This window comes from Colossoma macropomum, unplaced genomic scaffold (assembly GCF_904425465.1).
Source record: "Colossoma macropomum unplaced genomic scaffold, Colossoma_macropomum, whole genome shotgun sequence".
NCBI lineage: Eukaryota > Metazoa > Chordata > Actinopteri > Characiformes > Serrasalmidae > Colossoma > Colossoma macropomum.
This window is the reverse complement of record NW_023494789.1, coordinates 17,674,174-17,699,281: the sequence shown is the minus strand read 5'-3', so window position 1 is coordinate 17,699,281 and position 25,108 is coordinate 17,674,174. Positions and strand designations below refer to the sequence as shown.

Sequence of the window (25,108 nt, the reverse complement as noted above, 5' to 3'; positions counted from 1 at the left end):
TTTTGTCATTCACTGCATACCAGTCTGCACAATTCATAGTTCCATTTGAAATCTATCAGTTTAAATTATGGAGGCTATTTGTCATTTGTCATTTTTTGGCTGCATGAACAGTACAGGAAAACAGAAAAACTGAGAGCTTTCTCACTGACTGGGTGTCCCCTATGAGCAGTAAACACAGATAGGTCAAGATGATAGGAACAGTGCTGTAAGAATCAGTCCAATATGCTTTATTGTTGATAAAAATGGTTATTACATTGTGGTGAGACATTTATAAAAATGCCCAACATGTAAAAAAAAACATGATGTAATAGTGGGCACTACATTACCAACCCGTCCTGCACATGTGTGAGGTATAAAGCCAGTTATGTGATACTCTCAGGGCTGCCTTTGTCCTCAGCAGTTAATTCTAAACTGTGATTAAATTAAAATGTAAACATTGGTAGGATTCGTGAGAACTATTAAACAGTCCTGCTCATATTATATGTATTCATGTGAACTACCACCCAGTCCAAGTGCTGAAAGCTAAATAACACCAGCCAACCTGTGTTCAGTGGGTTACCAGTTAGTTAGTTCATTTCAACATATGTGTAAATACAAATATAAACATATTAACATATGAATATAAACTACTACCAAATCCCAGCTCTGGAGCTGGAGTAGTATCAGCCAATCCGGACGCAGTGTTTAGCAATTGGTTTAAGTACTACGTTTATTCTACGTTTATATAAACAGAATAAAATCAGAAAAAGTGCGTTGAAATACTAGTAAATTCAAGCGCAGGAGCAGAAATACCACCAGCTAATTCTGAGTCTAAGTCCCTGAATAGCGTGTAGTTTGTTTTATAAGGAGAGTAAAAATTAATTTAAACGTGATTCAATAAAATATGTACGCATATGTCCTACGTGCCAATCCTGGCGCAGGAGCCGATCCAGCCGCTGCATCAGCCAATCCGAGCTCAGTGGGCGGAGTTTGTGTGAATCCCCGAGGGACTCGCAGCCTTCACATTCCTCACATTCCAGCCGCGGAGAACAATCGAGCCTCCGCGGTTTAATAGCAGCGGCTCCTCCCTCCGGCCTCAGTCTGCCGGAGGAGCTCACAGGGCTCACAGAGCCTAACGTCCGCGCTCAAACACGAATGGAAATATAGCGACTGCTTTTTATTTGTAAAGGACAATACTATTGAAGAGAAATAAGAGCTACACTCACCGTCCTCAACTTCTTTTGCCGTCATGCGACTGTGAATTGGTGAGTTCTGGAGTCAGCAGCCAAAACAACAGCAGTCAGTGTGTGTGGATTCATTTTCGGTTGGCTTTCTTTCCACGACGTAATGCAGTGTATTAAGTTACTTATTAAGTTATGTTAAGTCGTGCTCTCAAACTGTCTACTGCTTTTAAATCTCTGTTATGAGTATTTAGTAAGCAAGTTAAAACATCTGGATCTAGACATGTTTGGGTTCCATGCCATAGATACAGATAGAAAGATACAAGCTCTAATATGTTACATTGTTTTCAAACTTGACTCAAGCTTGGACTGTTTGTGGTTATGTTGTGAAGCCGTGGTTCTGTAATGGGCTGTTTGGTAGAGCATTCCAGCTCTTTTGCTGTAAACGGGGCCCTCTTGGTTTACCCAAGAGTAGGTTGCGTGAAGGTGAGGCAAAGGAGAGGAATTTGGAGCAGGAAAGTACTGACGCAAATGCTACTGCAGAAATCTCACTCACCCTCCAGTAATGCACTAAGGTCAAACGGTCTCCAGTTAGGCATGGCTGGACTTTTTTCTGTGAAACTGCATAGCTGGGTTCTAGTCCTGTGTTCTGTGAAATGAATTGGCTTGCAAAATGTGTTCTGGTATAGGTGAGGGTCTTGTGTTTGAGGGGATTATCCTGTGTTGACATGGCATGAAGGGGAATCCACTCAGAGCTCTGTTTGCTTTCTCTGAAGTAGTTTAATGATCTGTGTTTTCAGCTGATGAAGCAGGCTAAAATGTAGTAATGGTTTAACTTTGATATTTGAACGTTTATTGTGTGGAAAACCTTATTTTATTACTAGGTCGGGCTAATTTATTGTGGTCATTCTTTTTTTAACCTAGGTTGACCAATCAAGCCAGAGAATTGCTCACTACTTAAAGTGTTGGTTTTATTTGCAATTGTGCTTCAACCTTGACTGAAATGAGAACTGCAGAGGAGTCCTCAGGCACGGTGCTGCACCGGCTTATTCAGGAGCAGCTGCGATACGGGAACCCCACAGACACACGCACTCTCTTGGCCATCCAGCAGCAAGCCCTGCGGGGAAGTGGAAGCGGCGGAGGCGCAGGGAGCCCTCGCTCGTCCCTGGAGAGCCTCACTCAGGAGGAGTCCCAGTTCATCCAGATGTCCACGAGACAGGAGCCACAGGGCCAGGAGCACCAAGGGGACTACCAGCACTCGGAAAGCCCCATCTGCCATCTCTACCAGCTCCACACAGAGGAGCTACCCACCTACGAGGAGGCCAAAGCTCACTCGCAGTACCTGGCCTCACAGAGGGGTCAGGCTTGCCTTCAGCAGGGTGGTCTGGATACCCCTGGTGCGGATTCAGGGCTTGAGCAGGACCAGGGCACATGGGACCTCAAACGGGAGCATGCTAGGTCACTAAGCGAGCGCCTCATGCAGCTCTCCCTGGAGAGGAATGGTGCCCATGACAATGTGCCCATGAGTTCATCGCACAGTTACCCCCAGCTATCTGGTAGCCATGCTGGTATTGCTATCCATGATGGGCCCGATCAGCGTGGACCACCCCCAGAGTACCCCTTTACGGTCAAATCTCCTGGATATATGCTTAGCCATTCGCAGGAGAATGGACATTATTACAAAGAACCCCCTCCTGCTTTCCACTCTCAGCATCACAGGTAAATGATGCAGCATTCAAGCACCCCTGCAGTACTTTGCATGTAACAATTTCTTCATTAAACACTGACTAACCCTGCCTTTATGTCTGTTCCAGGTATGTTCCAGCCCAATCACAGGTAGCTAGACATAACGCCCTGCCCACAATGACGCCTGCTGGTCAGGATGTCATAGTTGGAGGCTACAGCATCTCAGCCCCTAATCCTCAAATGGAACAGCTGATAAAGGAAAATGAAAGGCTGAAGAGGGAAGTGGAGAACTACAGTGAGAAAGCAGCAAGACTGCAGAAAGTAAGGAAACCACTTGGTTGGTTATATGTTAACTTTACACATGAATAGGCAGTTATTCACATGGGTTCCCTCCTGTTTTGAGCTCATAAAATGGCTTACAGTGGTGTGGATGAAAGAAATCATAGTCTGCTAGTCACTGCCAATTGCTGCATTCCAAAGAGATTAACTCTCTAGCCATGTAGGAATGTGTGCAGTGAAGGGGATCACAAGGATTTTGATTTCATTTAAAACGCGCCCATTCTCAGTAACTGAGCAGAATTTTGTAGAATTTTGTTTTGTACCTGAAAGCATATTGAATCTGTGTATGTCAGAAATGCCTGGCATTTCCCCATAACTTGATAATGTCAGTACTGAGATGCCAGAATGTCATGGTAAACTGAGGAAGGAATACTAGTTTACCTTGGCTGGTGTTTTGCACAAATGTAATAGGTTTACTTAAGCCAAGCTTTCACGTACAGCTTCCATTTTCGTTTGTCAGTGTCATGTCATTTATCTCTTTAAAAGACCATAAACAAATTTGAATTTAGTTTATTTATATGCCATGTGAGCTCCTGAAATTCTATAGTTTACTTCTATAAGAAACATTGTCTATAAACGAGGATTCTTCAGATCAGGCCTTGGTCCTATGGATCAATAGGTCATAAATTGTAGCAGGAGGCGGGCTTCCCTGGGTTTCTCTGAGGTCTCCTTTGTCTGCCGGGTTGGAGCAGATGTCGGAGCTCATCCCAGTGTGTCTGAGACTGGTGATGGGATTCTGAGCGGTTAGCAGCTGACGGCTGAACACCACAGCTGTGGATTCCCAGACTGAATGACTTCTTTCACTTTCACCCCAAAGCAAAAGCCCTTGAGGAACCCTGTGTCTTCTCACTGGTTTTTGTGTATTGGTCAAAACAGATTTGAGCTTCTGTACCTTAGAATGGCCACTTTGTTAGCCTTAACACCTCAAAGTGAAGTATGAAATAGTGTTCTACCTTCGTGGAACATTTTCCCTATCACAATGCTATGATACCTATAGCATACAGTCTAGCTATCGTGAATGGTATGTCTTCAACACGTCCTGTTCCTTTGTTCCTTTGGCTTGCTTTTGGCATCCCGCCATGCAGAGAGATGAATGTGCAAACACCTGGGACTCATAAGTGTTCTTTCTGGAATGTTGATTCAATTCCCAGTCCCCGAAGAGCTCTGTGAGAGAGTGATTCACTTGTGGGCAAGCACAATGAGCAGTCCAGCCAAGCACATTCTTCCCTGTCTCCCTTTCTCACCCATCCTGGCCTGGTTACTTTTAGGTGTAACACACAAAGCTTCCTTTAAGCTCATTCAGGTGGCCACTGTGGAATTCCTGTGATTGAATGTAAAAAAATTACAAAAGGCTCTTTCTTTTTCTTCTAGCTGGAGCAGGAGATTCAGAGGATATCGGAGGCTTATGAGACTCTTATGAGAGGATCTGCGAAGAGAGAGACTCTTGAGAAAACCATGAGAAACAAACTTGAATGTGAAATCAAGAGGCTTCATGACTTCAACAGAGACCTTAGGGGTAAGTGCAGTTGTGTAGATGTCTCCCAAACTGCAGCAAATACTGTTAGCGTGTGTGATCTCAACTGTATGGAAACATTGATTTCTGTGAATTCAAATTTCCACTTCTGTGTCTTATTTTAGATCGCCTAGAAACGGCCAATAAACAGAGAGCAACCATGGAAGATCAAGATCACAGCCAACACGTCTTTGCCAAATTGGCTGAGCAGAGTAAGTGAAAATTCCCCCTGCAATTCAGTTTATTCAAATATCCCTCTCCTATTCTGTTGTTGAAGCCAAAACCTGGATGTTGCAGCTGTTAAGACTTTTTATCTTAGTTATGTGGACATACCTAAACATTCCTCCGCTGACACTGCTCTGCATGTTTGTGATGGCTGTGATTCCTGAGAAAGCTCTTGTTTTGACATATCACATTCCCAAGATTAAGCAGCCCATTAGCATCGCAAAGGCCAGCTCTCCTGTGACAAATTACAGTGGCATGTTGAGTTCAGCGTGAGTAGTTGCTCGTTTGTGCTAGCTGAGGCCCAGCCGAGGGGAACATGCTCTTCTCCAACTGAGAGAGCTGCTCTCGGAACTTGAGCACAAGCCATTATTAACAGCATTGGTAAATGCGGCCTGGATTCCTGGAATATTTTCAGGTATTTTGGGCTATTCCACGTTTGGGGAATGTCTCCCAACCCCCAGTTCCCCCCATCCCCCAACCACTCAGCCAAAGAGGCCCTGAGCACCTTCCTCTGGAGGCCTCAGACACCCATTCCAGATTTAAGCAAGACCTGGCGTACTGTCTTTCCTTGTTTGGGCATAGAGGTGCTAAAGAATGCAAAAATGAAGTAAACAGGTTTTTTGCAATACCAAAGGAGGTATTCAGTTGCTGATGGCACTGGCAATCTCTGAAGTAGCTTGGCTATTGTTAAGCTGTTTGAATCAACCTTCTTTGAATTACAGCCCTCTCACAAGAATGTTAATTTGGGCCTTGCATTGGAAACTAATCTGCTCAAAGTGATCCTTACTTTGTTGCATAATGGAATTAGGTTTCCTTGAAGCACTGAAATGTTTGTCTTAAAGGCAACATGCCTCCATTTATGTAAACACTAAGTGTTGAAATATTTTGAAATGACAGATTGTCATGTATACTTACTGCTTTCAGAATGAGCTGTTAGCTCAGGAGAGCATGTGATCCAGCGTCTCATATCTTTTAAGCAATATGTACGTTAGCGCTCTCTGACCTTGAGAAGATATTTGTATTACTTGTTTACCACTTGGCCCAAATGCATTCCAGAGTTCCACTGGATATAAAGACACGCCTGTGTGCGTAAGTGGATAAGAGGAAGTCTGCATTCCATTCCTGTCCAGCATTTTCGGTTGTATTAGCAGGGCTTGAGTACTGAGGGGAGTTGAAAAACTAATGCTTTCTAACTTGTTTTCTTGCTCAGCAAAGCATTCAGCCTCTAAAAAAACAAGGCACTGGAGGTGAAGTGTGTTCTCTCAATGCTGAGAGATGTTAAGTGCTAATTGGGCTTGTGGAATTCGGTGTACCAAATTGTAATTCAGTTGGTCGCTCTGGTAGTCTGGGAATTCTGCCGGATCTCTGGTATGTCGGGTCAAAGGACAGCGACGAATATGCTGCTGCTCCTCCTACGGCCCAGACGGGCATGTGTAAATCAAGCGGTCCTCTTTTGTCCCAGACTCCTGTGGGAAGGTTGTCTCACAAGAATCTGTTAGAATGAAGCTGAGGCCCGGGGAATGCTCCGGGCACGCCCTAGACCTTAAGTGTGGCTATTCATTTTGTGGCCCTCTTAACAACTGTGCTCAGTGTCTCTGCTGCATTCACTGTGCCTCAACGACACAATTCTTTTCAGAGAGAACACATGCCCAGATACTTCTGTGCTAAGTCCCTGGTGGCATTGTCAGGAAACGTTGATGCTCACTGTTGTTCTCTCTGTGTCTCTTGGTGTAGATGAGGAGCACCAGCGGGAGCGTGAGCGCCTGGAGCGTGAGCTGCAACTTTTGAGGGCTTCTGGAGAGGAGTGGTGCAGGCGTCGGGAGGCCCTGGAGCAGGCCTTGGTGTCCGCTCAGGCCCGGAACAGGCAGCTTGAAGAGGAGCTGCGGAAGAAGAGAGCATACGTGGAGAAAGTTGAAAGGCTGCAGAGTGCTCTGGCTCAGCTGCAGGCTGCCTGTGAGAAGAGGGAGGCACTGGAGTTGAAGCTTCGCACCAGGCTGGAGCATGAGCTGAAGAGTCTGAGGACACAACAGGTAAACTCAGTATCCATGCTTACTCATTTTGCAGTTGTATGTGAGAAAGACGACTTGCTTTGGACAGTTATATAAACTCACTATCTGTCTTGTCATTCCTGTACCTTCAGTGGCAGTCTCAAGGCGAGCAGGCGAGCAGCACCTCTTCATCCAGCCTAAACACCTCCTCTCTGCAGCAGCGGCTGAGGGAAAGAGAGGAACGTATCTTAGCTCTGGAGGCTGACATCACCCGCTGGGAGCAGAAGTATCTGGAGGAGAGCACGATGCGTCAGTTTGCCATGGACGCTGCGGCCACTGCTGCTGCCCAGAGGTGAGTGAATTGATGAATGAGTACTGTCTTTACATGCAGTGTAAGCTTTATGAAGCATAACTGACGTAGTTTTATGTATTTATTTTTCTCTAAACAGAGATACAACCATCATCAACCATTCGCCCAGACACTCGCCTAATAGCAGCTTCAACGAGGTCCTTCCATCATCCAACCACAGACATCAGGAGATGGAGAACAGGTACTTTACATTCATGGACTCTCAAATTAGGGCTAATACATTATCAACAAATGTTCTGACAACAACTTATCCAGTATATTTGCTAGACATGAAGAATCGCTGTGAAAGTTAACCACGTGTGGTGTTGTTTTGTTCAGGATCCGAGCACTGTATGCCAAGCTGCTGGAGAAAGATGCTGTGATTAAGGTCCTGCAGCAGCGCTCGCGGCGTGAGCAGGGGCGGCCCGAACTCACCGGCCTCCGGCCCGCCCGATCCGTCCCATCTATCAGCACGGTCACAACCATGACCACCACTCGGCCCAAAGGTGAGTGGTTAAAGATTAGCAAGTCAAGCTTTTTTTTCCTGACAACTGGTAGCTCCTTCAGTTGACGGCTGTGTAAAGTTCCCCGGAAAGAATGTGCACTTCCAAAATAATGTCACTAAAGCTGCCGGCACTGCACCCCAAATAGGCCTAAGTCTTGTGAACTGGAATGCATTTTCATGTCCCTGCTCTGGAATAGGACCTCCAGAATAGTTAGAGGGTATCTACAGGGGAGCAGATGTTTGCGCGGGTGGGGCGGTGGGGGGTAGCATTTGTGTATGTTTGAGAGCTGGTAATTAAACTGCTTCCTTTTCTGTCTGTGTTGGCAGGGAAGAGCCTCTCAGATGACCAGACAGCGGCTGCGACACTGCCCCCCGTGCCCCATTCACTATCCAAGGCCCAGAGCCGCGACTGCAGCACCCAGTGTGACGAGCCATCAGATGAAACAAACCCCACGTTAGAGATCACCAGTGCACCAGCTGCTCCAGAGTCCACACCTACGCCCAGCTCTGGTGTGTAACTGCCCACACTCTTTTCCCCGCAAAATCAAATCTGTTTTCTGGGCCAAGGACAGAAATATAATAAATAAGTGGGGGGTACTAGTGTTTATGCTTAGCCAAATTTGGGTATTTATATACCCAAACCTGCTTATTTTGGTGTTCTCTCTGCTCTAACACCCACCTCAACTCAGGAAGGGCCTGTTAATTAGCTGTTTCAACAATCAGTGTAACTCAAAACATACAACTGCAGCAGAATATGGTACAACTACGTTGCCTAAACTAAAAATACTAAAAAGGTACCCTTGAGGGAACCACGGGACCACGGCTGTATCCTGAGAGATACAGTTTTTTTCTGAGAGATGCATTAGTGTCTATTCTTTTGGTCTGTCTCTAAAGAGAGTGCATGTTTTTTCATTTCAACCAAGTGAGGTTAAAGAGTAACCTGCACAGCAGGTGTATGTAGGAGAAGGGTGGACTCAACACAGTCCAGGCTTTGGGTAGCATATGGGTTTGTTTAAACTTGTGTCTAATCAAATTCGCAACCTCTTTTATTTTGCAGAACCTACCACAGAGACGCAGCAGACCCAACCTCCAGTTAGCACAGCCAAGAGCAGCAGCAGCAGCAGTGCTGAAAGCGAACTAGTGGAGATTCTCATCTAAAGACAGTGGAAAGAAAAACTCACCCAGTTCAGGTCTCTTTATGCCTGAACTGCATTCGGCTCAACACTGCCTGAATACATGACCCACATGGGATTTGCCAAGCAAGATCTTCTCATCTCTAATGGTGCTCAAGACAGTGGTTACCTATGGAGCCAGTCTGTTTTTCGATAAGGCGAAGTGAGGAGGTAAAAGAGAGAGAAAACCCCAGACTTTCCCCAGTGCAGAGAGGAGAGCTGAGCTCCCTTTACTGTTTCTCTACACCTAAAAGGACAAAAAACTCTCGAACTCTTCTAGCGACTCTCTCTCAGCTTGCCTCACAATCCGAGGTACTTGTACAGTAACTCTGCAGAACTCCAAGAGGCTGCTGTGATATGGCATAAGTACATATAAAACAGTATATATGTGAGTTCCTTTTTTTGCCTTGTATTTATATTTATGATAATTGCTGCTGAACTGCGTGAGTTTTTTTTTTCTTTGAAGAGTGTTATTGTATGTGAGAAGGTGTAGGAAAGAATACAAGAGAATGAATGTCTGTTTTTGAATGTCTGTTTTTGCAGTCCATCTGTTTTCTGTGCATCCGTTGCCCTTGGTTCATTTTTCAAGGGAAGTGTTTCCGCAGTCGACTTAGTATACCGTTCCGTGTAAGACAATATCTTGCATTCCTGGATAAAATGCACAGACATATCAGCTAACTTTGGTCGTTCTGCATATAGTAGACATGTGCTGTTGCAACTGCTCGACCCTTAAACATCCCAAAAAAAGAACAGTAAAGTTTGCGGGTCAGCCATCTGTAGCGTAAAAGCGGTCGGCCTAGGATTACGCTATTTACCAGAATAGTTGGGTGAAAACTGATTGACTGAACGCTGACACTCCCTTTGACTAAATTAACATTACAGTTGGTGTTCTTATTATAATTGGCTGCCAGTAGGCTTCTCTCTCTCCCTGTTTTAAGCAGCGGAATGAGAAGCCTCCTTTTGTGGATTTAGACTGCTGGGCACATACTTGTCTCTTTTAGTGACACTTAAGAGACGTGTCACCCTCGGGACGGTCAGGGACTGATGCTTCAAATGCCACATTATCATTTTGTGCCTCTAGCAGCAGCTATCTGGCATGCCTCTCTGTCCTTCGCTGACAAGCTGAAGCTAATCTTCTCGCATCCCTGCGTGGCGGTATGTTCCTGATTGGTGCAAAAGGCTATCTGCTGCCTGACCCCTGGCCTGTTTGAAATGGCTGGCATTCATGCTACTATTCTCTTTCTGGGGCTATTTATTTCCACACAGCTATGGTAGCTGGTTCTACCATGAGCATCAGAATAGTGGAGTAGTTACATACAGCAACATGGACACATCTAACCATATTTGCAGCTATAAGTTGTGGTGTTATTTTAAAAAAAATGTTACTGTCTTAACTTCAAAGACTTACATTTCTATGGTCAAAAAGGCTGTTTGAGATGGTGTGATGTGAATTCGCAAATAAGAGCAGACCTGCATTAGCTAGGTGGTAAACTAAGGGCTAATACATTTACACTTCATTCTAACTAGACCATGGAAAGCCACATTCTCTCTGAGTGACTCTAGACTGGAAGTGTAGGTAATCAGTATTGCACCATGTTCCTTACTGTCATTGAACGCTATTTCTCTTTGCCTGCTCTCCTACACAAAGTATTTGCTGGTCAATGATTTGTAGAGGAGTCATATGCTTCTTGAATGCTTTTTTTTGCTCTCTCTTTGGACTGTTTACAGAAAGGGCTGTTTGGAAAAGAAAAGACATTAATATATTTTGTATATTATTGTGCCTTTTATAGTATCTAGTGACATGAACATTAATGCCAAAGATTTGCATTACAAAGTAAGTTATATAATGAAAATATGAGACCTTGGTGAAGTGTAGATGCCTTGCTCAGACTGGTTGACCCATACTTAGATGTTGCTGTGAACTTCTGGAATGGGACTTTTTTGTATGCCATTAACATTTCATTCATTGAATAAAAACTTTAATATATATCTTTTAAAAAACATGTTTGTTTTCTCTTTCTTGACAAACCATACCATTGGATGCCTTCACTTGGAATGTATTTGCAGTCCCTTAAAAAAGACAGATGTACTCAGGGGAAGAAGGGGGTGGTTGTGGTCTGACCCGTTGACATTTTTTTTAACAAGTGCAAGTCTGTGCAAACTCCTCTAATCTGAGTCCCTTCATCGGCATGAATGGTATCTTTCATTCAGCGCAGTAGAAGGCGGCCTTATTCACTGCAGGAAAACAATTCTGCCACCTGCTTGACTGCTGGCAGCCAACCTGCATCTCCAATCTGTTGCTCATACTGGTCAGCTTTCTGCTCTTCTTCAGGACAAATGTGCAGACAAAGATGAACTCAGGCTTCTTACAGCGTTCAGCAATATGAGGACATTCTTGGGCAACGCAAATCACAGGCAGGTTGCTATCACATTCGTATGTAATAATAAAAGATCATCACTTTTCCAAACCCACGATAGATTTGGGCTTGAAGCACTGACAAAATGTGCTTTACAATCTTAAAAATAAAGGTGCACGTGGTCATGGAAGAGCCACTTTGGTTCCCTAAAGAACCTTTCAGTGGATGGCTCTCTAAAGAACCATTTTTGTAAATGTGAAGTGCCAGTGCGAAGAACCTTTTTAAAGAGCCTCATAATGTTAAGGTTCTAGAAAGAACCCTTAAAGTGGCATAGAACCTTTACATTAAGTGAAAGTTAGCACTCGCAATTCTCTTTTTAAAGCATGGCTCCAAAAGTGATTCTTCTATGGCTTCGCTCAGAAAACCTTAGAGGGAATTGTAGTAAATATGTGTATTACTGAAAAAAGCTATCAATATTTAAGACGTCCCCCAGACAGAAACCTCTTTTAACTCCTTTGATTGCAGTTTGTTTGATATTAAAATAAGCAGGAGTGCATGATTGGAATCGTCCAAGATTAGAATCGGCCAATTTGTGCTCTCTTGCTTGTAATGTAGGTCTTTTTTGATTCCTTTTTATTAGTCATTTAACAATTAAAAATGCCAGTTTGGCGCTTTAAAGAGTGCAAGCTTTGAGTATTAAAAAAGCTAATAAAAGACACCCAGACTTTTTGCATTTAACTGACCAGTTAAAAATGCAAAGCTGGATAGCTTAGCGGTAGAGAAATATTTGGAATTTCTTCTGTCTTGGTGCAGTAAGATGCTCAAGCATTCCATTCCAAATGAGGAAGAACAGAGATCTCAAATATGTTAGCAATCAAACGAGGCCACAGCGTTAGAGTTTATTGATTTCATTTTTAAAACTACTCCTCAGGCAGGACTGTGAGAGATTACTTCATGTGTTCTTTATGATGGTTAAACTGCTCCAGTGATTAATGGCAGCAATCTCTCTGGGGCGCTTTCACCTTTCCTCCCTTTTTGACTTCTGTGAATTGCATTAATCTCTCAAGAACTTGGACTCCCAAAATTCGATGCGTTGGGCACATTTTTAAAATATTCCACACAAGAATTCAGACGGTTGATTCACAATACGGGAAATGAGCATTGTGTGTGTGTGTGTGTGCGTGTGTGTTGGCTGGCAGTGTTGAGATGTGTAAAGGCTGTATGATTCTTCATGTCTAAGGCCTTGCCTAAGGGAATTAGGAGTATGAGGTTAGACCATAGATCATCCTGAAGAACATTCCAGTGGAACCAACAGGAACAACCCTGTCATTATTGATCAAAAGTCTGTTGCAATCTGATCATGGAAGCTAAATCGGATCACAGCAGTGGGAAACCCTCAAGGCCTTCCAGGCTTCAGAGTAGGTTAAATGATTTCTGTGAAAAAAAAGGTAATTTTTTTCCTTATTTTTATGTAATATAATAATAATGGCTATTGTATTTCAGTTCTGCAAGTATTGCAGTAATACTCCCATTTCAAAAGTTGTCACAAAAGTGTTAGAATCTTGAAACACCCAACAAAAAATTATCCAAAAAGGATTTTTTTTTCATCTAGGTAGGTAGATACAGCCAAATTCTTCTATTGGCTGGAGATGAACTGAAGGCCTAATGCTTCTGATTAATACCTAGCATAATTAGGAAGAAGAATCAACCAATCACTTTTTGATTTCTAATTGATTGAACCAATTTTGTGAGAAAAACATCACTCTGGGCCTTCTGGAAGTACTAGATACTTCACTGTAAGAGAGATGGATCTACTTCAGATGTTACATATGGAAAACAGAGGCAGATATAAGTCAGGGCTTTTTACTGAGTCACCAAAAATTGCTAAATGGTGTTAATGTGTTAAGCTAAGTACAAAATAAAACATGGAATGTCTTTTACAAGGTTTAAATGTCTGCATTTAATCTAGGGCTACCAAAAAATGCTTAAGTGAATCTTTGTTAGCTCAGCACTAACATACTACTAGAATCTTATAGGGGCACTAAAAGAAATTAGCGTTATCATTGAGGAGTTTTTGTTCCTCATTTTTGACCTAGTTTTGACATGTATGGCCCAAATGGAAAGTCCTACTCAAGTTGTCACTCTTTGCCACTGGATCACAGTGAAAAAGGAAGTTTCTACTGCAGGATGTGAATCATCTAAACATAGCAAAGGTTGTTAGCGTCCCAGCAATGAAGTTCTCATATAAGTTAAGTGCTCTGCTGGCAGGGGTGAGAACTTAATGCGTGCTTCAGTGGGTCTTGTTTTCCCCTCTAATGTTTTCTTTCTATTGTGCTTCTTTTGATAGGTGTGAGATGGCATTCCTTAAATGTTTTACAAGTTTCCTAGCTGGTGGGTTCGCTTGTGGCGAGCGGGTGCGACTTTTCTCAGCTCGGGCTGGAGGTAATGGAGGTAAAAGCCACTTGAGGAATGTCTCACTCTGTTCTATCCATGGAGAACAAGGTGGGCCCATCATGCTTCAAGGTCAGCTAATGGGTTGGTGTACCATTTGTTCGCCTCCTATTCTTGCAAGTAACTGGACATGTTCAGCAATGTGACAATTAGGCCTTTGACATGTCAGCTGCTGATGTACTTCACTGCCTGTGTATTTGAAGTACCTGGAGGACCAGCATAAAGCTGTTGCATGACATTGTTGCATTGAGATACAAAGCTATTTTCATGCTAAAATGGCTCCATTTGGTAGAAAAGACTTGATTTTCATTCTAGGTAAGAGGTTGTCCCTGTGAGGTTGCTCAGCAATGCTTCAACATCTGTGTATATGTGTATAAAGTGTAAGATCCAAGTCTTCTCTGCAGGGAATCTCATTTCTGGCGCCCGGCTTGTTTCACCAGGCTGCATTTTCCCCTTAGACTTCTGCAGAATGGGTAGAATCTGGGCGCATTCCAGAAATGTCTGTAGTTTTCCAAAAGAAAATGAATCACAGAGGTGACTCTGTGCTTATTAAAAAGAAATCACTGTAGTTTCACTTAAACAAATATGCATTTGGCCCAGTCATTTCGCTTTGGATAGCAGATGATGATAAAATGGTTTGGATCTTGCATTGTTTGGATTAAAGCAGATGAGGAAAGAAAGGTATTCGCAGTTTTTACATTAGTGGAGTTCCTTAAGTGACCACGTTAGTCATGCTGATCTATAAAGTACAGAGAGACAAGCAGAGCCTTGGCCCCCGATGTTGGCCTTTGCACATACTTTTGGTCCAAGATTTCAGTGAGAAATATTCGGAAAAATGGCTCAGTCAAGTGCTGTGTTTTGCTTCGATTTCCATGGAGATTCCAAAACTTCCTGCTCGGAGCGTTCCTGGAATGCATCTGCCCCCACCTCCTTTTCCTCTTTTTTCCTTTGCACATAAGTAAGGTCTCAATTTTAGACCTGCAACTGCTGTCATTTGTCACATATCCATTAACCATCTGTCTGTCTGACAGTCTGTTAGAAATGCACTAAATCTTTATTGCCTATTTTATTGCCTATTGTTTCTCCTCTACAGTTACATTACACAGACAAAACCCTCATGAGAAAGGACTACAGTAATGCTACAGAAACTTCAATAAGGAACAGTAAATTGGGACAATTGCTATAGTTTGCTGTAGGGTACTACACAAGTACTTTATCATACAGGAATATTATAGCATCCTGCTGCTGGCTCATGCTGCCTCTGAAAAGCTTAGGAGGCATGGACATGTGAAGAGACATGCAAGGCACGTGCTCTCTAAAAAGGGACATTTTATGTTGTTTCTTCTTTAGTTAAAGGTATGTGTTTGTGTTCCATGTGTTTTATTGTGTGTGGGGGTGTGGATAGTTTTGTGTGGGGTGGTCAACACGGGGTGAAAGCTTGGGTCTAATAGTGACCTTCCCCATTATTTCCATGTGTGTTATGTGCCTTTCCACATTGGTGTTTAAAAAAAGAGCACTTCTCATGATAGAATCAGGGTCCTACTCTGCGCTGACACCATAGTGGTGTTGGAAGTTCGACAGTGGGATAGCGCCCACCAGCAGTCTGGAGCGAAGGTGCACTAAAAAGAACTTCAGGGGAGGCAGAGCTCGGCAAAAGACTGTTACAGCGAGGACAGCAATGCAAGGCTCCATTTCGAAGATGACATGGTGAGACTCCATGGCTGCAGGCTGTGGGTTGAGTGCAGCGTGGACAGCAGATGGCTTATTGCACTCACCATCACAGGCTTGTTGATATCCAAACTGTGACTAGGTGTGCTTATGCACACCAAGAGAGGTACATCAAACGGCTAGAAGGCGATCACCATCCAGCTCAGGTCAGTCACCAGTGGCAGAGGCGGGGCCCCAGCACGCATGAGCGCCGCTCACACCAACCTTGATAGTGTGGTGGGCGCTGGATCCCTGCCTCCATCGCTGGTGCGCCAGTCCCATTGTTGGGTCTTTCCATGCTGGCTTCATCACAGTCAACCTTTGAAGGGTAGGGTACGTAGCATCCCACCACTGGCTCTGCTGCCTCAGAGAAGCTCGAGGGGCGTGGCCATGTGAAGGGCCATGTAAGGAGGCTCATGGTAGATGCATGCCATCCAAAAAAGGGACTCAGTGGGTTGTTTAATGTTGTAATGTTGTTGTTCTTTAGTCTAAGGTGTTTTAGTTAGTGGGGATAAGTGTCCACCACAGAGTAGAAGTGGATGGCTGGAGGTGACCCTCCCTGCTAACAAGCTGTATTTCTGGTGTTTTTACAGTAAACCTGTAGTTTTTTGGTTTGTTTTGTAGAACTTTAGTCTATTCTGGAAGGAAATTCCTAAAGCAATGTTCATCAACATAGCAAAAGCATCTGCTGTATTATTTCAAAGCCAAAAAAAAACCCTTCTTGTGAAATGAATCGCTTGTTCTTGGAAAACTGAAGCGGCTGGAAAACAATTTACTGTGTGTTGTGTTTGCCCTCATACCAGTCCCCCCAGAGTGGGTGTGGCATCTCTGACTCAAGGTCTTGTCAGACAGACACATGTCTCTTCTCACAGGTTTGAACTCAAAAAAGGGCAAAAGGAAGCAGCAACAATGCCTGTCCTGCCTAAGCTGTGACGTCTTGGTGGTGTGAAGCCCGTTCTGGCATTTATAGCAGTGTGAGTCACGCTGTTATGTACAGGTAAAGCAATGAGACAGAGAACTACTAAACCAGGTGTGCTATCAGAGTGGTTTATATAACAGACGACCTTGATTAAAAATTTTATCTAAACAGCATAAAGCATTCCAATATTGACATTACCCCAAGTAAGATGCATTCCCTAGATCACACTGAAGCTCCTGAATTTTAGAGTCTTATGCAAAATTTGAGCACTCATCGTTAATTAAAATGTTGATTTTCTAATTGAAAATAAGTTAAAGTATCCTCTACATACACTTTGGGGCATGTTGATGCACAATTCCTGTTTATTAACATAATGGAAAAACTAAAACATAAAATATGATTTAAAAATTGATGGCACATTTTTGTGTATTTCTTGTATGTTTTATTGTTTTCCAATATGTTAAACTCATTAAATAAATAGAAAGGGTGCACTAACGTTTGCAGAAAAATTACACTTTTTACATTTGTTCACTTTCAATGATGTGGTTGTTGGACTGGGTTGTTCAAGTTTTTGATAATTTATTTTTTTTTTTTTGCTAATTTCTGAGCCACTGACATAAAACGATTCTGTGTGATTCTAAATGTAGTGTAATCCATTTAACGCACACCTTGACTAGCCAGACATACCTGTATTCAGTGTTACTGTGTTGCTAATCTGCTGTTGTGGAAACAAGCAAGCGAACACACACAAACAGGCAGGTGTGAGTGCCAGCTGGAGGAATATTCTCCCTTCTCATCTCACATAAAACAGACTTCTGACACTGTGCTAGCAGTACGCAGCTCTAGAGGTATGAGCAACAGTGTTGCAGAGTGAGGTCAGACATAGTTAGTGAAGGACGGAAATGATTTGTAGGCTGGAAGATGATTTGTAGTCTGCAAATGACCTGACAAGACCTAGAAACAAGTTCCGAGGTGTCGTGTGGTGTATGAGCTTTGCTTTTAAATCATGGTGTCAATGGGAGTGTTGTTTCCTAGCCTATTCACCTGCACAACCATCAATTGCTCAAGTAGTGGATCTTAGTGATAGTTTGATGAAAGATCAAATGTACTTATTTTTCCCTAACCATGTTCTGAAGTTTGACTCTTTACTTTTGCACTATTAGGCATGTAGTGTATATTGTGGAAGACTGCATGCCAACACACACATGCCTCAACCAATTTCAAACTAATCTCAAACGGCATTGCTTGTGTTGTTTCAGACTCTGTATGACTCACTGCAATTTATTATTATTATTTTTTCATTTTGTTTTTGGATTTTTACTAATTTTGCTCCCCAAGTTCATCTCCCTAATTTAGTCATGTCCAATTCCACCTGACTGTTACGTCTTCCCCATCACACAACTTGTGTTTCATGTCTGGACACTAAACCAGCTTTTTACTTTCCCATGCAAAAACACATCAACACATGTTTTGGTTCTATTATATTTCTGTTTACTTTTTCCCCTTTGCAATATGAATCGACAAACTTGGCTTGGGTGCTTTCATCTGCCAAGAGTGCAAAAATGCACTTGGTTTGGGATAAAGATGTTGTGTCTTCCATCTTGCCCTTCCATATTTATCCTCTAATATGTTACTTAGCACTCGGCCCACGCATTTCACTTACGTAACTGTATTGGTAGAAATCACATTGCATTTACACCTGTGTTTCATTTGTGTAGTTTGTGCAAATGTGCTTTGCATGATTTGATTGTAATCCGATCACAATGGACAGGGGGGCTGAGCCTGTACTATGGGGGTTTGGGGGCATGTTCCCCTAGGAGATTTTTTTTAATAGCTCCAAAACATTCAACATGAACTTTTAAGAGTAGGAACAGCCATTAAATGTATGTAAAAATAGTCATTTTAATTATTATTATTGTAACATGGTAAACAGTAGATCTATCTCTTTGTAGTTTGTATTAAACACAGAGTTAGTATGACTTAACCCATTAAATGGTCAGGGCCCACTGGCAGGCCCAAAGTTTTATTACAGACTTCTTCAGCACCACATCTTTAGTAACTAACACTAGCACAATGTCATTGGACCTCAACACGCTTGGAGAAGAACACTAACTGGCAATTCTGTTTTCCCAGCTAACAGACACCTGCACTGGCCAGCCTTGTTAACAAGAGGGCACTCAAACTTGAGCAATTTCCTTGGTTGATATTGACATCAAAATCTGCGCATTTGCACACAAATTGTGTATGACTTACTTTGAAAGACATTTTTGATTGATTAGAATAATTAATTTTTAATTATTATTTTTTGGAACTCCTCCCTTTTCACTATGAGCAAAGTCTGAAGAAGGCTGCATCCCAAGCTGCCTCTCTGGTAGTTTGCAGAAAGCCCACATTATCCCCCTTACGGCCTTGATGAATGACAGAACTAGACAGCCCCACGGCCCTGTGGACTCTCTTGATAATGCGCACATTAAGTCTGTGTGTCTGCAAATCCGGAGAAGACCGAAGATTTAGATTGGGTAATGCTCTCTTAGACTCTCGGCCACAGTTGGCTGAGGCATTGCCAGGGATCAACCCAACAACAGGGCCAAGACAAAGTGTTATCCATAAAAATGGACGAAAGTTTGTTGCATAGTAAAAACAGCAGTAGCAACCATCTTTAAATGTCGATTTTGTCTGTACTTTTGTGCATTTTTGTAAGCAATAGTATTGTTATTTAAATCACCTTGACTTCTTGTATGAATCTCAAAAGTACCCGTCCCTAGCTGTCTGTTGCGAGATGTATTTATTAGGTGCCATTTATTTAACCTGACTGTGATGATATCCTCTGCAAGAACAGCATGGTGACCCCAACAGGCCTCTCCTGTGCCTATTCAATACACTCTACACACAGGAATGTTTGATGTTTCACAACAGCTCTGCTAAGGCCAAACACTGACAGGTGAGAGTAGGCACGTTGCCACATATTTAGGATTTATGCTCATGCTTTTCTGTGTTTGTGCATGTGCAGAGAGAGACAGAGAGACAGTGAGAGAGAGAGAGAGAGAGAGAGAGAGAGAGAGAGAGAGAGAGAGAGAGAGAGCTGAAGAAACAAGGTTTTATGTAACTTTTATGTAACATCACAGTTATATCTTTCTGAAGCCTGTGTTTTCCTCATATGGGCAAAGGCCCATGTGTGGTCAAAGGCATGAGTGGTATGCACACATGCATTTTACTTGCTGCGTGAAAAACCCCACCAGACGCTGATGGATATTTATGTGTGTTGCTGCAGATTGTGCTGGGAGAGGTCTGAGGTGTGTATTTTTCTTGTCTCCACAGCACCCCTTACACTTCCTGAGCCCCGCAGAGAATCTGAAGCATTTTAAAAGATGAGGCACGAAGGCTGTAAAGGTCAGCTGTCCATAGGGCTTTTTATTTTTGCATGGAATGTTCTTTTTTTTCCTCCCTGTTGAATGCTGCCATTTCACAAGTTATATGTATCTTCTTAGTAGTAGTGTACAAAATGCCATTCCATGGTTGACTAAATAGCAACAAAAATATATCTCTGCATTTCTGTCTGGGTCAAAACATGGATTATACAGCCAGACGCCAACCTTACCAGTGCAGGCATTTTTAGTACTCCTTCTTACCGCTGCCTGTCTGTCAGAGAAAAGAGACAGAAAAGGAGAAAAAAACAGAAGAAATCCCACCCATCACAGATATCCAGCGAGATTTCCAAAAAAGTCAATTTAGGTTTGATTTTTCAAATTATGCGAGGCATGAGGATTGTCTTCATTTAGATAGTTAGGCAGACAGACCGACAGAGTACTTTTAAGATGTTGGGCCACCATGAGCCACCAGAGCTGCTTCAGTCCACCTTGGGATATATTCAAGTCAACTGTACCAGAGGGAAACAATACTAAAAAAGTGTTTTGATGACGGTGGTGGAGAGCACTGTCAAATGCACTGGTCCAAAATCTCCCACAGGGGTCCACTGCATTGAGATCTGGTGACTATGAAGATGATAGCAAGTGATTTACATAACTTTTATACTCATTAAATCATTCAGCGACCCTTCGTGCCCTGTGGTTGGGGACACTGTCATCCTGGAAGAGACCACTCCCATCAGGAAAGAAATGTTTCATCATAGGATAAAGGTGATCAGTCAGAATATATTTGTTATTTGATATTTGTGTATTTGATCATAGGATAATGGTGATCAACCCATGTGTCTAAGGGGACAAGTACACCAAATCATGCCAAAAAGCACCCCTTTAATGTAATGGTCAAGCATTCAGACCTCTACAGTTCTCTTGGTGTATGCCACACATGCACTCGCACATCACTTCTTCCGCATCTCTGAAGACAATGGACTTTCCGTTCTCCGGGCCGAAGAAAAAAAGGACCTTTCACAGACTGTTACCGGCATAAAGTTCAAAGACCAGGGTCTGTCATGGTATGTAGGGTATTAGTGGGTAACCTGCACATCTGTGAAAGCACAATTAATACTAAACACATTTGGAGCAACAAATGCTGCCTTCTACATGCCATCTTTTTCAGGGACATTCATTCTTATTTCAACACAATACCAAGCCACATTCTGCATGTTACAACAGCATGGCTGCAAAATCAGAGAGTGTGGGTGCTGCACTGGCCTGTCTGGAGTCCAGACCTGTCTTCCTTTGAAAATGTATTTCTTTTTAAGCTCAAAATATGACAACAAAGTCCCTGTACAGTTGCACATCTTGCATTGTGTCTTCAGTCTCCAAATTATTATGAAGTGTTCTTAAAGAGAAAGGTGATGTAACACTGTGGTAAACATGCTCCTGTGTAATTTGGAATGTGTTGCAGGCATCAAATTTGGAATGAGCAAAAACACGTTTTTGTTTTTACCATTTTGAATTTAATTCAGGTCAAACAGAATTGACTCATCACTGCTTTCTGTTTTTATTAGTTTTTCACACACTGTCCCAACTTTTTTGGAATTTGGTTTGTAGTTGTGAATAAACTGTTCTTGCAGATACAGTCTCATCCCGTCTTGCATTTAATCACATAAGGAACATTTGCTCTTCTGTTTTTCCTTACATACTGCACTTAGATAATTTTCCATTGCCTTCGATAGATAGATAGATAGATAGATTGATTGATTGATTGATTGATTCCACACATACAAGATATTTATACAATACTGTGGGATTACATATATGTACTTGAACATAGATACAAATATAAACAATTCCTCATTCTTTCCCATGATCCCAGGCCTCATGGGTTTACCCCCTTTACTGCACCTGCTCTCCACAGATCCCTGTTATCATTTTTCCCCAACAGGACACTGTCTAATCTAATTGCTAGTGACACTGTAGTTTGATGCTTTCCCCCCAAGAGCTGTCAGGATTTCCTGCATGCAGTACAGCATTGCGCAAACAGCAGACACTGAGCAACACTCCCACTTCTCAAGCTTGCAGAGTAATTCATTCATAGATAAATTGCTGTCTGCGAATGTAGGGCAAAGGAGCATTCCTGCGGGTAAAAATCTGGCATCCATCAGGCCGTCCTCTCACTGCTGTTTTTTTTCTACAGTTGAGAAGGTGAAGGTTGCCATTTTTTAGAGTAAAAACGTAGGGATGTCATGTTGGTATGGGAAAAGGATAAAAAACAGCTCACTCATGTCTCTGGGTCTAATGTGATTATCTGAAGAAAGGATGTCTTAATTAACATTGTTTTTTATCCCCGGCAAAATACTATGTTCTTACCTTCAATGCTTGTATGTTCATATTCAATTTTGTGGGTGCGCTGGGTTTAACTCACTGCATTCCTTCACAGTATTTTATATAGAATACTTATCTAGGGTTATGTTAGGGTTAGGGAAACAAACAAACAATAAAAAGCAACTGTTTAGCCAATGCTGACTGATTGTGATTTGCATTGTGGCATAATCAACAATTTGTTGCCACACTAACTATAACAACACTGTGCAGTATGATGCCTCTAAACATTGCTGTTTTCAGTTCAGATGTTTATCATTTTGGGAATGCAGTGGACTGCTTTCATAAAATCTGATAAGGAAGTACATTCTGTATTATAGCTATTCTCAATCATGACTGATACATCACAACTGTTGTTAACAGGTTTATGGACGTACAGCCATGATTTTATAGCCGTTTATCAGGTTCGGTCTTGCAAACTGCATTTGCTCATTCCACAGCGAATGACTGTTTACTGCCTTGATTGGAGTTTGGGGTTATCGTCTGTCTGCTCCTTTGCAGTGTGAGGCACAAAATTAAAAACACTGTACTAATCTTTACTCAAGTAAACTCATGGACAAGGTCCACCAAAGCACATTCCAATGGTATCATCTCAATCTCTGAATTGCCTGTAAATTTCTGACCAAAATGAGCTCACGTCTGTCATGCAAATAGGAAATGGTGTGATTTTCTGAGCCTATTTTTTACAGATGAGGTAAAAGAGTTACAATTTATTCAAATGTAGCCTCAGCACATGCCTCAGCTGTGCAGAGACACCTTTCTAAAGGGGTGTAGTGGGGTGGGGGGTGAGGTAGGGGACAGAAATAACACACTGGTCCTCCGGAAAAATAGCTGCAACTCCTGGGGTCACACATCAAGCTGGGACTGCCAAGTAGCCCTGATATCCAGATGATGTAATGCCCCCAAAGAAATGTGACAGTAACCTGATGCTAAAGCCCAGGGATTGTTGTCAGTTCTCAGAGACTTTTCAGATCCAAAATGGTCTGTCATGTATCTGACCCCTGGTTATAGAAAACATGTCTGCTTTTTACGTCAAAGCGATGATTCAAAAATGAAATTGACACTATTCATCAATTACTCAGTGTTTGGTGCCTGAAGTTTGCCTCTTCACTTTTACATTGGAGCAATGAGGCTAATGTAGCTAACTTTAACATCACATGATCTACATGCAGGGTTAGGCAAAATACTTTAAAAAAGTAGATGGCTGAATACACTGCCCTACATGTGTCCAGTAATATATTCCATTACAACACATAAAAACTGATACCCACATTGATTTATCAGTCTACTCAGGCTTTAGCAGAGCTCAGTAACACTGAGAATAATAACTGATCATCACTGATGTATCAGTCCACTCTTTAGAGTTTTTCTAACAAGGCTGTTCGCTAAATACTGTTTCACAGATTTTAAAATAGTTAATAAACAAGCATTGATTGTGTTCTTTTGGAAATTCTATGTTTTTAGTGGGTACATATTCTAAAAGTATTCTCCTAAAAGTGTAAAAAGTTACTGTATTCTGAATACTGCCTTTACAAAATGTAACTTGAACTGAATAAACATATTGTATTCTGAATATGTTTTCCCAATACTTGCATTCTGATACATCCCAATCCTGACTGCTTGCCTGGCTATGTTGAGTTTTTAAGTGATTTAGAATAGACTTGTGGTTTCAGCAACTGTATGACATACTGTTATGAATAACAAGATGTGACAATATAATATATAAGAGAAGCTTACAGTGTAGTATAATCTTCCAATGTTACATTGACTACAGTATCACAGGATCTAGTTCTTTACCATGAAACTCAAGCCAGAGACTGATAGTCATGAGGAACAGTCCGTATCTGTCCATTGCTCAACTGTGTTGCGCAAAAGTCAGCTCAGTAGCCCAGAGCTCTGAAATTTCACTTGTCTTGCTGAAGCAACTATATGAACCCATTGCTTCGACCCAGGGGAAAACCCACACAGGCTTTTTTCCAATCTGATAAGATTCAAAGATTTGTCATACCTGACAAAAGAACTAATTACAAGTGAGGCAGAGACAAATTACCCTTGCAATGGCATGCATGTTTCTCTGGTATTCAGATGAAGAGAGAGCAATTCTAGTGATTTTAGGGGGGAATATGGAGGAATGTCTTGTGTAAATATTGGTGGAGGCCCCTGGAATGCAATCTGGACTGGAGCCAAACAGGAAGCCTGGAACATTTGTTCTTCTGATCCCAATTTCCATGGACAATCACACTGGGAGATATTTTGGGACGTAGTTTCTTGCCGTCGGACCCCAGCCACCGCAGGGCCAAACATACAATAACATCAAGCTAGCATCAGGTCACTGAAGTAGTCAAGCAATGGTATCAGCCTGACAACAGCATTGTTTGAGAACTGAAGGTTTTCTTCATAGCACTTGGATTATATTGTTCTTTTTGAGCTGGCCATGAAGAAAGAAATAAAATTGTTCCTGACTTTGGGCCAAGTAGGCTGCACGTCTTCGTCATTTTGTTGCTGTTACGCCATGAGTTCTGGAATGCAGTAGTGAGGTGTGATGGTCTGCAGAACTGTGAATATGTGTAACTGAACACCTCAGATGCAATAGTGTCTAGGGCATTTAGTTACACAGGCTTTGTTCCTCTTACAATGTGCTGTGGGATGCGGAAGTGTGTCAAGACGGTTCAAAAGTGCAAATTTATATCCATGTTAGTGTCTAACACGGATATAAATTACAGTACACCTTTAATGGATTACAGCATGTTCTTGTACACTGGAGTGCTGTAGTAACCAAGAAAATGTACTGACATTTTGACCTGAGCTACTCAAAACAAGTGCTGAAAATAAAAGTTGATTTACCGACCTCTAGCTTAATCCTGCCATCTAGTGGCACAAGTAAGAAAGAGACATTTTTCTGACATTTTTTAACGACGCTTTCATCCCTCTCAAACAACATATATTTGAACCGTAATTGAAGGCGATACATTTACCTTCCAACAGTCCGG

General features: G+C 42.3%; 1 protein-coding gene across 1 annotated transcript; it reads left to right on the top strand.

Moving 5' to 3' along the window:
- The first annotated feature begins 1,028 nt into the window (after nt 1–1,028).
- Nucleotides 1,029–10,924, top strand: amotl2a (angiomotin like 2a). The gene is made up of 11 exons (XM_036570379.1): nt 1,029–1,244; nt 2,085–2,879; nt 2,975–3,167; nt 4,557–4,701; nt 4,824–4,910; nt 6,658–6,953; nt 7,064–7,263; nt 7,361–7,462; nt 7,600–7,766; nt 8,093–8,275; nt 8,823–10,924. Exons 2-11 carry the CDS (start codon nt 2,164–2,166, stop codon nt 8,921–8,923), a joined length of 2,190 nt encoding a protein of 729 aa, XP_036426272.1. The 5' UTR covers nt 1,029–1,244; nt 2,085–2,163; the 3' UTR covers nt 8,924–10,924.
- Nucleotides 10,925–25,108: the final 14,184 nt, after the last annotated feature.

Excerpts from the sequence above, each read along its gene's own strand:
- amotl2a (XM_036570379.1), top strand. The coding sequence starts at position 2,164 with ATGAGAACTGCAGAGGAGTCCTCAGGCACGGTGCTGCACCGGCTTATT. Across the intron at positions 4,911-6,657 it reads TGCCAAATTGGCTGAGCAGA|ATGAGGAGCACCAGCGGGAG; the intron begins GTAAGTGAAAAT and ends CTCTTGGTGTAG. Across the intron at positions 8,276-8,822 it reads CACACCTACGCCCAGCTCTG|AACCTACCACAGAGACGCAG; the intron begins GTGTGTAACTGC and ends TTTATTTTGCAG.